Here is a 14,571-nt window from a genome sequence, read left to right as displayed (position 1 = left end):
TCAAAGGTTTAAATCAATCTTTCATTTTAAAAAATATTAAATATTAATATTTCTATGCAGGATGAGGAAAAGCGTCTAAAAAAGGTGAAAGAAATTGAGGAGGAGGAGCAGCATCTTAAAGATAGATTAAGTGTTCAGAAATCTGAGATTATAAAAACCCAAAGTGAAGCAGAGGAGTTGAGAAAAACGTTTTTAACTCTTAATAGGTAATTATTACACTCTTGGGAAAAATGATTCATGTAATAATCTTTAGAAGAGTTCTAGCGACGAGATGTTTGAATTCCTTATGTTCTGTTGTCTTGTGAAAAATGATTAGAGACATGGTAACTTGCTTTTACAATATGCATTAGTTAAAAAGAGCTTCTAATTTGATACTTGGTTCCAGAACGTAATTTGAATGAGAATATTTATGAAACCATTCCGTAATAAGATACGCTGTTCTATGTAGTTGAGCTGTTTAGTATTCTTGTGATTTCTAATAAATATGTATTGATTTCTGATAAGTACATATTAGCTTACAACTTGATCTCAGGGGAGCATGTTAAAAGATGTTGAATATTTCTGGAAGTGTTTCACTGCACACATTGTTTGCTGGTTGTTTCATATTTTCATCTGAGTTTATTTAATGAGTGGTTTGTTTTTTTTCTGATTCCTTCAAGTGTTGGGCATCTTACACTAACATTAATTTAGGGTCAGTGTTTTGTTCTTACCCTTCTTTTAAATCAACTGCTTTAGAGACAATTTACAGTTCAATTTACTGCTGTATCTTATTCAGGAGTTCTTTTGATGTTTGAAAAAAAAAATTATATGTTGGCACAAACTTTCAGAATTCAAAATGAGCCCTTAATTTACATGCCTAATAATGCATTTTATAGTATTTAAGATTAAGAACAGCGCAAGACTGTTTTGTCTCTGCCTCATTAAATAACTTAATGCTATCAAAAGAATGTGTTGCAAGTGGAGTAATGATAAAAAAAAAACTTGATTACAGCTTGAGAAGTATCAAATCTGTATATATGTTAAGCGGAGCAGAACAGAACATGGTTATTAATTATTATAGTTGGAAAGGATGCTATAGTGTGAACTTGGAATATGTAGGGATTATATCCTTGCTACTAGCACTTGCATTGTAATAGAGTGTAGAGTTAGTACAATACAACAGAGCTTTATTTTGCATGCTAGAATAATGCATGGTTCCCATGTCAAACTCAGTGATTTCAGGGCATGAAGGGCGTGGAAAAAAATTAGTGCTATTTGCATTATACTTTAATGAAGATTACAGAGATAGTGGTCTTCGTGCTGTATGACTATAGATATTATTGGCAGTGATGCTGCTGCTCTTCAGTGTATTTTTGCCTTTTGTGTACGTAGAGAAGCTGCAAAATTACAAAAGGAAGCTGCAGCTATAGAAGCTTCTCTGGAAGATAAAAGATTAAGAAGACATAATATGCTTCTAGAATGCAAGGTGCAGGACTTGAAAATACGTCTCCTGTCTGGATCGTTAAATGACATCAGTGAAGTAGAGGTACTTTATATAAGTAAAAATAGATGGCATGTAGGAGTCATTATTTAGCCTTCCATTTAATTATATTCTTTTCTCTACAGGGCTAATTGTCTTAAATAATAATGATAAATTAATTGGTTTTGTGTGATCAAGCCTCATCCATTCAGGAGAACTATTTTGTTTATTTTTTAAGACAGAGATGTTGTTTGCAGTTGTTTTTGCATATGCTTATGATGTATTCCTGGTCAATATGTAAAATCATCACTGGGGTACAAAATGGCATGAAGGAGTGTTCTAGATACGTGTGTATAAGAGGGCACAGGGGATCAAGTCAATCATAAACAAATATAGCATGTCTGTGGGTTGAGATAATATTTGGTGAATTACCTACTCATAATATAAATATGGTCTAAAATCCCTTTGACTTCAGTATATGTAGATATTCACAGAAATAAAAAACAGGCTAAAATAGAAATATTCCTGCTATGAGGGAATTGAACATTACTACTTTTCTCAATCTTCCCTCTTTCAGCAACAGTATCTTTTGTGCGATAAATTATTCTTTGTCCCTTTTTGTGAAAGAAAAGAAGTTATTTACTTTGAAGTATTTGTGCCTACAAAGTTGGAAGGAATCTTGTTGAATCCACTCCTTAGAAAAGTGCTTTCACTGGAGGATAGGTCTAAATAGGTATGAGTTTGTAGGCAGCTCAGCTATTGGTGTATGAATAAGGAAGAAAAAATTAAGGAAGTTGGCAATTGGAATAACAAATTTGATTCCTAGATAACAGTACTGAAAAGACAGAAATATTTGGTTCTAAGAAGCTTGGTAGGAAAAGACTGACGATGAAGGCAGCATGGCATGTGTTTCATTTAAAGACCAGTAGCTGTTTGGAATTCAGGCTCACAGTGTCCAGAAGGTACTCTGCTTATGTCAAACAGAAATGAAGTTCATTTTTTTCAAGCTGGCTGAATAAAAGATGCACCTTGACTTACACACTTCAGTGTGTAGAATGAAAGAAGAATGAATTACCATCAGGAGAGAACAGTATACTTCCATTATGCATATTATTCTATAAACATATTTCAGATAAATTACTGCTGCTTTCATAGTAGCTTTAAAGTGAAATTGGCAGATGTTTTTGTCTTCATATAAAGATGCATTTATATTCTTAGAATTATAGGATCTGTTAGCTCAATTTTGGACGGGGGTCAAGCAGTGGAAGTAGTTTACCTCATACCCTGTTACCACTGTGTCTTCTTTTTCTGTCTTTTCAATGTATTGTTTAAATGATTTACAAATCTTGTATTTCTGAAATGGAATGTCCATTTTGCCTATAGGTAGGAACTGAAACAGAAGACACTCAGATTACAGGTATCTATGAAAGGGAAGAGGCAATTAAAATAGACTACAATAGCCTACCTAAAGAACTGAAGGTAATCTCATTTTAAATAAACACAGATTGAGTTTATTTTTTATTTAAAATATTTCATTTCTTGAAATTATTTGTTTATTCCTCACTCTAGCCTACAAATGGAACATCTTAAAAACACCAGCAAGCTGAAATATTTGTGTGCGTTTATTTTGGTTTTGCAATTGTATGTGACACAAATATATGAAGTTATTAGATAGGTCAGCTATCTTTTCTGTTACATTTAACTAAAAGTTTACCTAAACCGTAAGAAGAGCATGGAAATACTGTAAATATAATTCTGACTTTTTTTTTTTTTTTTTCCTCCTTCTTCTTTACCTTCTGCCTTCAAGTTCTACCACAAAAGTTTATAACACATAACACTAGAAACTAGGGATTGTCTACTGGAAGTGGTGGGAGGGAATGTATCATTTTCTTTCCCATTGTATTTTCAGAAACTGAGTCTTAGAACTCTGTGATTCCATTAGAATCATGTTTTCTTAGCACATTTGTATGTGCGTAAATACTTCTTTTTAACCATCATAGCTAAAATGAATTATTGATGTTAGGTACAGAGCAAGGAGGAATTTGAACTTTTCTCAAAAAAAAGTCTTCAGTAAACCACAATGAAATATTTACTTTGCAAATAAAGGAATGAAGACAGCTGAGCTTTCTCCTGTGTTGTAACTTTTGATGGATATCTAGGCTGAAGAGACTTTTTTTATTGTCAAAGAATTTGTAAAATCCAATACTTGGGACCTAGTAGATTGATTCTGTGAACTAAGACTCTGGATAGGGAATATTAGATGTTGGGTTTTTTTTTAGTTTTGTTTCTAGATAGAACTATCAGATGAGTGGAATGCTTATCCAGAAACCATGACTACTTGTTTTATACATGGAAATGTCTTAGCCTAAAAGCAAATCTTACGATCTGAAGTTTGTTTTGTTTTGTTTTTCTCTGTTGTTGTTGTTTATTTCTTTAGGATCTAGAGTCTGATAAAGAGATAGAGGCTCATCTGAACCAGATTCAGCAGGAAATAAAATCTAAAGAGAGTATCTTAATGAAGACAGCTGTTCCAAACCTGAGAGCAGTAGAGAAATTACAAATAGCTCGGACCAAGTTCCAGGAATCAATGGAAGGTAACACTGAGTCTTCCTTATTGTTTCTTTAATGGCCTTGAAAGTTCTTGCCCTAATTAAAATTCCTTTTTATGGGGTTGGTCCTGCTACTTTTGCTACTTTCAGGTATTAAGGTATTTCTTGTGCTTAAGTGTTTATCCTCAGTTTGTCTTTTAACTTTATTTAAATAATTTATTGACATACACTCTGCAGTATTTCATTGAAACACAGTTGAAATGATTAGAAAGAATCACTTTGTAGAAGTGGTTACAAGTAATTTCTTGACCAAATGACATTGTGAAATATTTTCTTAAAAGGACTGACCTTAATTATAAAATCATTTTAATTTTTCTTAATTAAAAGGTTGTCCAGAATCTCAGACATAAGCATTACTGTAAAATTACCGATGTCCTCAAAGAGCATTGCAGACATTGAAATACTACCAAACTGAAGGAGTTCTGAATCTGTAACCAGTAAACGCTTGTGCTGCTTAAGGCCACGCTGCCTAGAGAAACAATTAGAAAGAAAAACTTCATTGCTTCAGAGCAGTATGGCATAGAGTATACTGAATATATGTAACTTTCTTATTTTGGAGGCCACCAATTAAAATTAGGGAGGAAACTCATAATGTTGGTATGTTGTCTGTTTGTGTGTTAGAATTGTTTCTGTAGTATTTTCCTTGATGCTTGCTGTGGGACACAGTACACTTATTTCTTCTGTATATTTTCTTGGAGATTTATTATGAAATAATTTTAGAATTTTTTTCATAGCTTTTGAGACCAGCAGAAAGGAGGCCAGAGTATCCAAGCAAGAATTTGAAGAGGTGAAAAAAAAGAGATACGAACTTTTTAGCCAGTGCTTTGAGCATGCGTCCATAGTTATTGATCAGGTCTACAAGAAACTTTGCAGAAACAATAGTGCTCAGGTGTGTCATGTTCTCTGGTACTTGGCTTAAAATGCCTCCATGAGGCTTTGCTATGCAGAATAAGAAAACTTAATCTGCACACTGTGTCTGTTGTACTTCAAAAGAAACTTCTGCCTAAGAAATTGTACACATACACAGGTTTGCTGCTGGCTTCTCCACTAGTTCTCTTCCATTACTTTTCTGTAGAGAAAGAAATGCCATTCTTTTCATAATGATGACCAAGGAATGTATGAGCAACATACAAGGAGCTACAAGATTATTTTTGCTAGCAGTGATTTGCTAAGTGTCCATATATGTGGAAAAAAATCCATTTGAGATATTTGCAGTGGCATAGAACTAGAAATTGCTTTGCAAGATACTTGACATGTATACAGCCTGAATAGCAATGAAGGGCATTTTCTCAGTGGAGAAAAAGAGGAAAACATGCATTAGTTCCAAAAAAACAAAGGTGCTGCAAAGACTGTATCTTATTTGCATGGCTGTTTATCACAGAAGTTGCTTTAAATCAGTGCAAGTGTAGCATTGTGGTTTTTGAAAGTTTGTAAGAATATGTGGAGCCATTTCCAAAATGGTTTTGTTAATTAGCCTTCTTCATCATTCAAGAGGAATATTCACTGGGAAGTTTAATAGTGTTAATCTTCCGAAGCGATAAGAAGCTTCATCCTACAAGTGAAGTTGATTTATCAGCTTCAAGCATAGCTCAGTCAGTATTTAAGTCTAAAAAATGCACATTGCAACAATTTTATAAGTGTCATTATTAATATTGAGATGTATGCATTTCCAGGCATTCCTTAGTCCTGAGAATCCTGAGGAGCCTTACCTGGAAGGCATAGGCTTCAATTGTGTGGCACCTGGAAAGCGCTTTATGCCAATGGACAGTTTGTCAGGAGGAGAAAAAACTGTGGCCGCTCTGGCTCTTATATTTGCTGTACACAGGTAAAATATTTTGGTATTATACAAGTATTTGGCTGTACAAATGATAGGAAGAATGCATACTTAAACATGTTAAAAATCTGCTAGTACTGTATCTTAATATTTACAAAAGTCTTTCGTTCTTTACCTGTCGTTACTCATTATCAGAATAATTTTTTTGGTAGTATGACTCAAAGTCATTAGAACACTTATCAATATATTTGCATTTAAATGCAAAACACTATTTTCTTCTACAGTTTTCGGCCTGCACCATTTTTCATTTTAGATGAGATAGATGCTGCCCTGGATAACACAAACATTGATAAAGTAAGTTGGTCTCTCTTACCTTGTCTTTTTAATCTACATATAATGGTATCTTTTGCAGGAGGATGGCTACTTTTCATTAGATGTCGTAGGGCTAGAGAGATTGCTTACACTGTCTGAACCTGTTTGAAAATAACATTGTGTTTAGAACAGAAATAATGATCGTACATGAGATGTTTGACTAAGGCTAGGTTTTAATTCATAAATCTAACAATGTCTTTTAAGCATTCTTCAGTCTGTGACTTTGAGAAAACAAATCAAGTCTGTAGAAAATGTGCAGCATGAATGTGTGTGGTGCAATCTGACACAAAGGCCGTCTGGGAATTGCTGATTGGGTTTGTTGAGTTGGAATTTTTAAGGACTTTAAATTCCCTTAATTGTAAAAAGCAGAATGGAGTGTATCTAGGTGTTGAAATTCAATTCTTTCTATTACTGGAATATTTTATATTACTGTCCTACTAAATATTTTCATCTCCATTAATACCAATTAGGAGCTGTAACTCCCATTATTTTAGAATTCTTGTTTGACGGAAGAAGCTTCCTGTTGCTCTCTGACTTTATTTTTCCCCTATTGGTAACAGTCACTAGAAAGAAAATTGGAGTAGAATAGAGTAGAATGGAATACAATACACAAATATTGCCAACAGTAGATGTCTTTTAGGGGGGAAAAAGATCTCCACATGTCTACGGACTTCTTACTATGGAATTACTCCTTTCTTGATAAAATAAGGCAAAGGGATATTTCTAACAGTATTAATGGTGATGCCAAGTCTTAGTAAAAACTAATGAATCGGATCTGTTTCATGAGCACAGTTTGTGTTTTTGTTTTTTTTTTTAATGAACTGTGTTATGCCAAGTACACTGCAGTTTGCTTTGAAGATACCTCTATAACCAGCAGCTGGGGAAAGATTAATTAGTTTTGCCTGCCAGATAGAGTACCTTCTCGGAGGTTACTGACCCTTTGTAGCTCTATGAGAAAGCCTTTTCCAAAACCAGACTTCCTTAATCATTTGTTGGGGTGCAAGCCCGTGAGGGATACCAATAATCCATTACTTCTGAGACGATACACACTGCATTTAACACAGTCCACCATGTTTCAGCAATACTAGATAAGATGTAATGGAACTGTAACAAAAATAATTAAGTGTTATTAGGCTCTGGCTGTTAATGACACCATTGGAAACAAGACTACAAATAAAGATCACAAAACACCTCTATAATCTACACTTTTTAACAGCATTCTTTTCTAATCATTAGTCTTTCAGGACCACTATGCCTTGTCACACCAGTTGAAGATCTTGTGTTCTGCTTATATGTTGTGTTTTCTGAATGTTCCTCTTAATTCTGGATTCAAATGTGTTACGGCTGATGATGTTGGCCACAGTTACCCACACTGCCTCCACACTCTATTATCTTTCTTTTCAATTATTTATGCATTCTGTGAGCTTCCTGGCTTCTGGTGTATTACCAACTTCCCATACAGGTTATGAATCATGCATTAACGCAGCTGATGACGAGGCACTTCTCTGCAGTTTGCCTCTCCAAGTTGGCATATTCTGATATATGTGATACAGATCTCCACTTTATACCTTGGAATGCACTAAGCAGCATTCCTCTTCAGAATGCTATAGACAGACATGTTTCTAATTGGACAGATTTCTCTTCAGATAAAAAACACGTTCTTAGCCTGTTAAATGTTTTCAAAAGAGCACTAACAGTTGTTAACCAGTTCCTGTCTGCTGCTCCTACAACTAGTTGCACTGAGGCGGGTGGGGATTACTGAAATGGCAGCTCTTTTCACCCCAGCAACATAAAGCAGGCAAGCTGTGACAAAGGCTGAACATTTACATGTGTGGAGCCTGACTGCCTGTGTGATGCAGGAAAAAGGGTAACAAAATACTGGTGCCCTAAAATAAAATCTTTCACTAGCTTGAACATCTGTGTAGGTCTGTGTAGTGTCTTAAATTGCAGAATGAGCAAAATCAACATTGCAGTGATCTGCAAGTAAAACTTATAAGCTTCCCTGATCCCTCGGTCTTTCATAACTCTTTCTTAATCTGTAAGATACAGTTGTTAGCAGCCTGATACTAGAAAGCACCAAAACCTTCAGAGGAATTAAATACAGCAAGCAAACAAAACTGATGTATGAAAGTGTTTTATGTTGCTATTACTTTATGGTAGCTAGTTTTTATGCTTAGAACTAAGAAATCTTTTTCTTCATGCTTTTTCAGTTTTGAGATCTGTTTTAGCAAATCCTTAATAATTTATTTGTACCATAAGATGAATGTTAATGATGTAACTCACTAGTGGCTGTTCTTTCATTGGAAAAAAATAACTTTAATCACAGATAAAACTACAGACTAACTGTAAAAGTGCTGGGTTTTCTTTATTTAATTTATATTGTGGGATATTGCCTTTTTTCAGTCTCCAGTTTATAGCTGAATATTTTTGTTTTACTTTGGAGATCATTGAGGGGGAAAAAAAAAAGTTGCCATCTGTAGTGAACTTAGTATATAACCAGTAACTGCCCTTTTGCATTTTTTTTCCATACTCAGGAATTTCTACCTCCCTTCCAATTGCATTAGTGCCAATGAAAAATATTTTATGTAATGTTCTTCTGTAGCTTTATACAGAGTGAATGATAGTTTTCATATACATTTTCAAAAAGCAGCAAATCTGAGGTGTTTCCATAAGACAATACAATTTATGTCTTAAGATACTTTTTTTTAACAAATGAATTGCTGAATGTAATGTAGTTCAGTTCTTTCCTCATCATTGCTTAATTATAGTAATTACAGCACAGTCTAAGTCTACCAGAACTAACTTATTTGTCTTCATTCCAAAGGTATCAATTTTCATTAGGGAACAGGCACATAAACAGTTTCAAATGATAGTTATTTCTCTAAAGGAAGAGTTTTATTCCAAAGCAGACGCATTGATCGGAGTGTGTCCAGAGGTAACAATTATTACTTATATTTTTGTTAAATAATGCAAACTGATTGTGTTGCAGTACTGATTTACATTTTAAGAATTAATGTAGTGACTCCATGTATTAAATTGTATTGTTGGATTTGAAGTATCTTGTGTTTAGAAATAACTACATGTATTGTCTTGATGGAAAAAATCACTTTGGTAATTCAAGCTCGTTACTCTAAGACTGTCTAAGAGCTTACAAAATGCTTACTTCAGACGTTTTAAATTGTATGATCCTTTCCCTTTTCAGCATGATGACTATGTGTTCAGTCGAGTTCTGACTTTGGATCTTACCCAGTATCCAGAGGATGAAGAAGAAACAGTGAATCACAAACGCAGTTCTTTAGAATAAAACAGGAATGGATTCGGGGTCAGGCAGCAGGTAGAACTGTGTTTACAGCTGACTGTTAAAAATCTAAGTTAGAATGTGGCCATTAGTGGTTAATAGATACTTATTTATCTTAGAAAAAAAAAAAGAAAGAAAGAAAAATAGCATTTTCTTCAAGTTTCTGTTTGTTTGTTCTGCTGCCTTAAGATGAATTATAAGCACACTATTATGGAGCATAAGACTTGTTTTTTTATGGGAAGAGATATATTTAGTTGTATCTCCAGTGCATGCTAACACTGGACTGATCTCAAGAGCTTTACAGTCTCTTTTTTTATGATGCAGCTGCCTCTGTTTACATTCAGGGGAGATTATTTGCTTTTTTGAAAAACAAACAAACAAAAACACACAAAACAAAACAAAACAAAAAAAAACCCCAAGATATATGGAATATGGCTGTTGCTTTCTCTGACTTCTGTAATACATCAGTTGTCCACTGTAGTATTATGAAAATAGTCAATTTTACAAAAGCTCACCTCATCTCTCCAGAGGTTTGAAGTACCCTGGAAGAAATTCCCAAGGCATTTTCCCCCACACAAAATGGGAAAGAATAAAACAGGTGTGAGGCAGCTTCCAGACAAGCCTTAGAAAAAGAGTATCTTCTGTTAGTTTGCAGTTGAGAAGACTTAATATGTAGGTGTCCCAGTGCATTCAAGGTGGATGTGCTTCATCTAAGAAGGATAATAAAGTCGGTTACAGAGCATAGTTTGAGATCTAGAATCACTTAATCTGGCCTCTGTTGCACCTTGGTGTTTACTGATGAGCTTTATTTGTCTTGTGCTTGTTCCTGATTATTTCTTGCATTCATATGCCAACTTCCTGAAGTCTACCATGGCTGTTATATACTTAGATCTTGTGATGTGTTGCTAATAACAGTGCTTGTTGCACACAGCAGTTGAGTTTACTACATAAGGAAGGAATGACCTATGCAAACAGTAGATAGTGTTCCTAGGAAGAACGCTCCAATGACATAAATTTGTCCACCCAGCTGTAGACAAAGGTTTATCAAATAGTTACATTGTAGCCCCATTCCATTAAATAAAGTTATTTATTCCTGAATATAATTCATGAGTAAGCTTAATTCCTTTGTATTAATGTATTAGGCATGGCAGTGCTTTTATTGATGTGAATGATGAACAGAAGGAAAGCAGACTCATAATGTTTTTCAGGGATCTCTGATCCATGAGTTATCACACTGTGTTATCAACACGAGTTATCAACACAAACAGAGAAATTTTGCTTTATAGCAGTTTACACAGAACACTTGGTTGAAAGTTTATATGGGCCCATGCAAATACATTGAGAATAATTGACCTGACTATTAAAGACAGAAGAAGGTAGTGAGAACCTCAGCCTTTTCCTTGTTCTTAGTGATAATGTTTCCCCTTGTTTATTAATTCAGTGACTGACGGATGCATTCCAAATTATGTAGCCAAATAAAAATTATATGCCTTTAAACACAGGTTCATCAACATCTATGGGAGACTTACAAAACTATATTAGAGAATTAGGAATGAAAGAGGCAGTCTGTGAGGATGCCTTTGAAAGTCTGGATGTGATGAAATTTTCAGCAGGAATAAGAGATCTCATCCTGCAACAAGCTCCAGCACACCAGTATGGTACTTCGGTATACATACTAAACCCCCTGGTGGCATCAGAGGCCATAATACAACAGGCCATCCGATTGGTGGCAGATCTGGGGGAGACAGAGCACCGATGGGCCAGGCAAAATGTCTGAATGGGGTTGGTGAGGTCAGAGGTCCATCTATGACCACAACCTCGGAGACCAACCTCTAAAGTAGTCTGATATGGACCCATTAGGGTTTTAAGAAAGCAAATGTTCAATGACCTGATTAGGGCAGGAGTTCAATTTAGAAAGATTGGCAGACAGCCTAATCAGGTCCTATCACAATTACTCAGACAATTAAAGCAGAAGGAGTTACAATCATAGAACATATTCCATTAGAGAATAGAAACGTGGAATCTGGTGGATTTCAGTCCCATCAAAAAAGAGTAAACCTCCTCAAGCAGCCCAGGCAGCTGCAGCTGAGCCATCGAAAGAGGACTTCGGGATTGCCAAGCTAATGGCATAACATAGGAGCCAAAATCCCTTGGAACTACGGCCTCTAGAAGAGGCTGGAGGCACTATGTTGAACTAATGATTCATTGGTCTGGAAAGAGTATTCAGCAGGCTATGGCACTAGTGGAGCAGAAACATCAGTTGTATCACAGAATCATAGAATGGTTTGGGTTGGAAGGGACCTTTAAGATTATCTAGTTCCAACCCTCTGCTATAGGCAGGGATACCTCCCACTAGACTCAAAGCTCCATCCAGCCTGGCCTTGAATGCTTCCAGAGAGGGAACATCCACAACCCTGCTGGGCAACCTGTTCCATTGTCTCACCACTCACTGTAAAGAATTTCTTCCTAATATCTAGTATAAATCTACCTTCTTCCAGTTTAAAACTGTTTCCCCTCATCCTGTTGCTATGTGCCCTTCTAAAAATTCCTTCCCCAGCTTTCCGGTAGGTCCCCTTCAGGTTCTGGAAGGCTCCCTCCAGACTGAGAGCTAGGCTGAAGAGCCCCAGCTCTTTCAGTCTGTCCTTGTAGGAGAGGTGCTCGAGTCCTCTGGTCACCTTTGTGGCCCTTCTCTGGAACCGCTCCAAGATCTTTATGTAATTCTTGTGTTGCGTGCCCCAGAACTGGATGCAGGGTAGAGAGGCAGAATCATCACCTGTTGGCCACACTTCTCTTGAGGCAACCCAGGATGCAGCTGGCTTTCTGGGCTGCAAGCACACATTGCCAGCTCATGTTAAGTTTTTCATCAACCAGCGCCCCCAAATCCTACCCCTCAGGGCTGCTCTCAAGCCATTTTCCACCCAGCCTGTATCTGTGTTTGAGATTGCCCCGACCAAGGTGCAGGACCTTGCACTTCACCTTGTTGAACTTCATGAGGTTAGCATGGGCCCACCTCTCAAGTTTCTCCAGGTCCCTTTGGATAGCATCCCTTCCCTCTGGAGTGTCATCTGCAAACTTATTGAGGGTGCACTTGATCCCATTGTTCATGTTGCTGACAAAGATGTTAAACAACAATGATCCCAAGCACTGATCCCTGGGGAATGCTACTCATCAGTAGCGTTCACTTGGACATCGAGCTGCAACTCTGCAACCATCCACCCAATCCCTTATCCCATGAGTGGTCCATCCATCAAATCCATTTTTCTCCAATTCGGTGATCGGGATGCCACGTGGGACAGTATCAAATGCTTTGCACAAGTCCAAGTAGGTGATATCAGTTGCTCTTCCTTTATCCACTGATGCTGTAACTCCATCATAAAAGGCCACCAAGTTTGTCAGGCATGACTTGCCCTTGGTGAAGCCATGTTGGTCACCTCATCTTTATTTTCCACATGCCTTAATAGGGCCTTATGGAAGATCTGCTCCACCATCTTGCCATGCACAGAGGTGAGACTGACTGGCCTGTAGTTCCCTCGGGTCTTTTTTTCCCTTCTTGAAAATGGGGGTTATGTTTCCCCTTTTCCAAGGCTTTTAGCTAATGCTAACAAAGAAAACATTCCTGGTTATTTCCTTGTCTTCCAACTACATTTAGCACAAATTGTTTTCTCTCAACTAGAATGTTATTTATTCCTCAGTAACAAATTAACTGAGTATGAGGCGCATGGTTAGTGAAGAAACCAGTTTCTAAAGATCATTTCACACTTTCAGACATGATATTTTCATGCCCCATTTTCAATAATGCATTTCCATTGTGTTTCCAGATTTTCATTAACAGTTTTATAATTAACCTTTGCAACAGTAGTTAACTGGATGTTTATTCACTTCACATTGTTGACCTTTCTGATAAATCCATCTCTGAAACCTAAAATAAAAAGTAAAATAATTCTTAATGCATCTACCTTGGAAAAGGCCAAATTTAAAGACAGTTGTGTCACTGTTACATTTTTTTTTCTTTTTTTTTTCCAGCAACTATTTTAAAATCAACAATCTCTATTTCAGTTAAGTAACACACTCATAGAAAGAAAGCTGACGTATGAGTGCTGATTCCTATGGTTCCTTGTTAGCTCAGCCAACTGATATTTTGAAGTTAATGAAGACAGAACTAAAATATATTTGTATCTAAACAAAAGAAAGTTTATCATATTCACAAAAATGTTTATTCATTTCAAGTAAATAAGTGCAAGGTTTTCCTTTTTTTGTTGTCTTGTTGTTTCTTTTTGTTTGCTTGTTTGTTTTGCCCCAGCACTAAGTATTCCATGGTCAGAAATTATTACACTGCCTAAAAATAAAATCGTTGAATATTCAAGACTTCATTTCAGAAATCCAGCTTCAACATTTCTACTCACTGAAGGCTTTTGTGTCAGAAGTACTTCAAATAAAAAATTATTTCTGTATTCAGTCAGGATCTTTGTCAAGATCTTACAAATCTTATACTAAAGAGTACTATATAGTCTGTCTGTAATGTCTCCTACTTTGCTATTGAAGAGATGAAAAAGATTTATGTTCCTGAAAAAGAAAAATATTTTACCAAAACCAAACTGATACAAAAAATAAAATGTAAGTCTTAATATTTCTTTAAAAAAAAGCTTTCCCTTTTTGAAAAACAAAAACAAACATAGGAATCCAAAAGAAATCCAGATATTAGAAAGATATCCAGATAAGATGGATATCCAGAAAAGCAGCTACATGTACAGAATTTTTGTATTGTGTGTTCTGTAGAACAACTCAGTGCAGCCTAAAACAAATACTACATTTTTATTACCAAAAACCAAATTACATATTCAAAATGCTATAAAACAGGCTCAACAAATTAAAAGAAAACGTATTTCTTTCCAAACAAGAAGCTCACCAGTTACTAGAAGGAGTCTAATTAAAAACATCAAGGCAATTAACAATTCCTATTTCTACAGTACAGTTTAACACAGAGACGATGCTAAAGCAAGGTTACAAATATTAAAGCAGGCAGATTGTAGCTGCCTGTAAGTTTTCATCTCGAATGTGT

At 35.8% G+C, this 14,571-nt stretch overlaps 2 protein-coding genes across 2 annotated transcripts in view; one reads left to right on the top strand and one right to left on the bottom strand.

Annotated features, from left to right (window-relative positions):
• SMC1B (structural maintenance of chromosomes 1B) overlaps positions 1 to 9,659 on the top strand; it is a 34,543-nt gene extending 24,884 nt beyond the window's left edge. Inside the window, exons 17-25 of the mRNA XM_085233036.1 lie at positions 61 to 206; positions 1,372 to 1,525; positions 2,843 to 2,938; positions 3,897 to 4,053; positions 4,803 to 4,957; positions 5,742 to 5,893; positions 6,127 to 6,196; positions 9,039 to 9,149; positions 9,417 to 9,659. Coding sequence (XP_085089162.1) covers positions 61 to 206; positions 1,372 to 1,525; positions 2,843 to 2,938; positions 3,897 to 4,053; positions 4,803 to 4,957; positions 5,742 to 5,893; positions 6,127 to 6,196; positions 9,039 to 9,149; positions 9,417 to 9,518 — 1,143 coding nt within the window. The 3' untranslated portion in view covers positions 9,519 to 9,659. The remainder of the gene's footprint in view (positions 1 to 60; positions 207 to 1,371; positions 1,526 to 2,842; positions 2,939 to 3,896; positions 4,054 to 4,802; positions 4,958 to 5,741; positions 5,894 to 6,126; positions 6,197 to 9,038; positions 9,150 to 9,416) is intronic.
• A 1,051-nt stretch (positions 9,660 to 10,710) lies between these two features.
• The window catches only part of UPK3A (uroplakin 3A), a 31,836-nt gene continuing 27,975 nt past the window's right edge, over positions 10,711 to 14,571 (bottom strand). Inside the window, exon 6 of the mRNA XM_085233016.1 lies at positions 10,711 to 13,431. Within this exon, the coding sequence (XP_085089142.1) occupies positions 13,353 to 13,431 (79 nt within the window). The 3' untranslated portion in view covers positions 10,711 to 13,352. The remainder of the gene's footprint in view (positions 13,432 to 14,571) is intronic.

The sequence above is a fragment of the Meleagris gallopavo genome, chromosome 1, assembly GCF_905368555.1.
Source record: "Meleagris gallopavo chromosome 1, MGAL_WU_HG_1.1, whole genome shotgun sequence".
Classification (NCBI taxonomy): domain Eukaryota; kingdom Metazoa; phylum Chordata; class Aves; order Galliformes; family Phasianidae; genus Meleagris; species Meleagris gallopavo.
The sequence above is the reverse complement of the archived record's forward strand: the minus strand, read 5'-3'. Positions and strand labels throughout refer to the sequence as shown.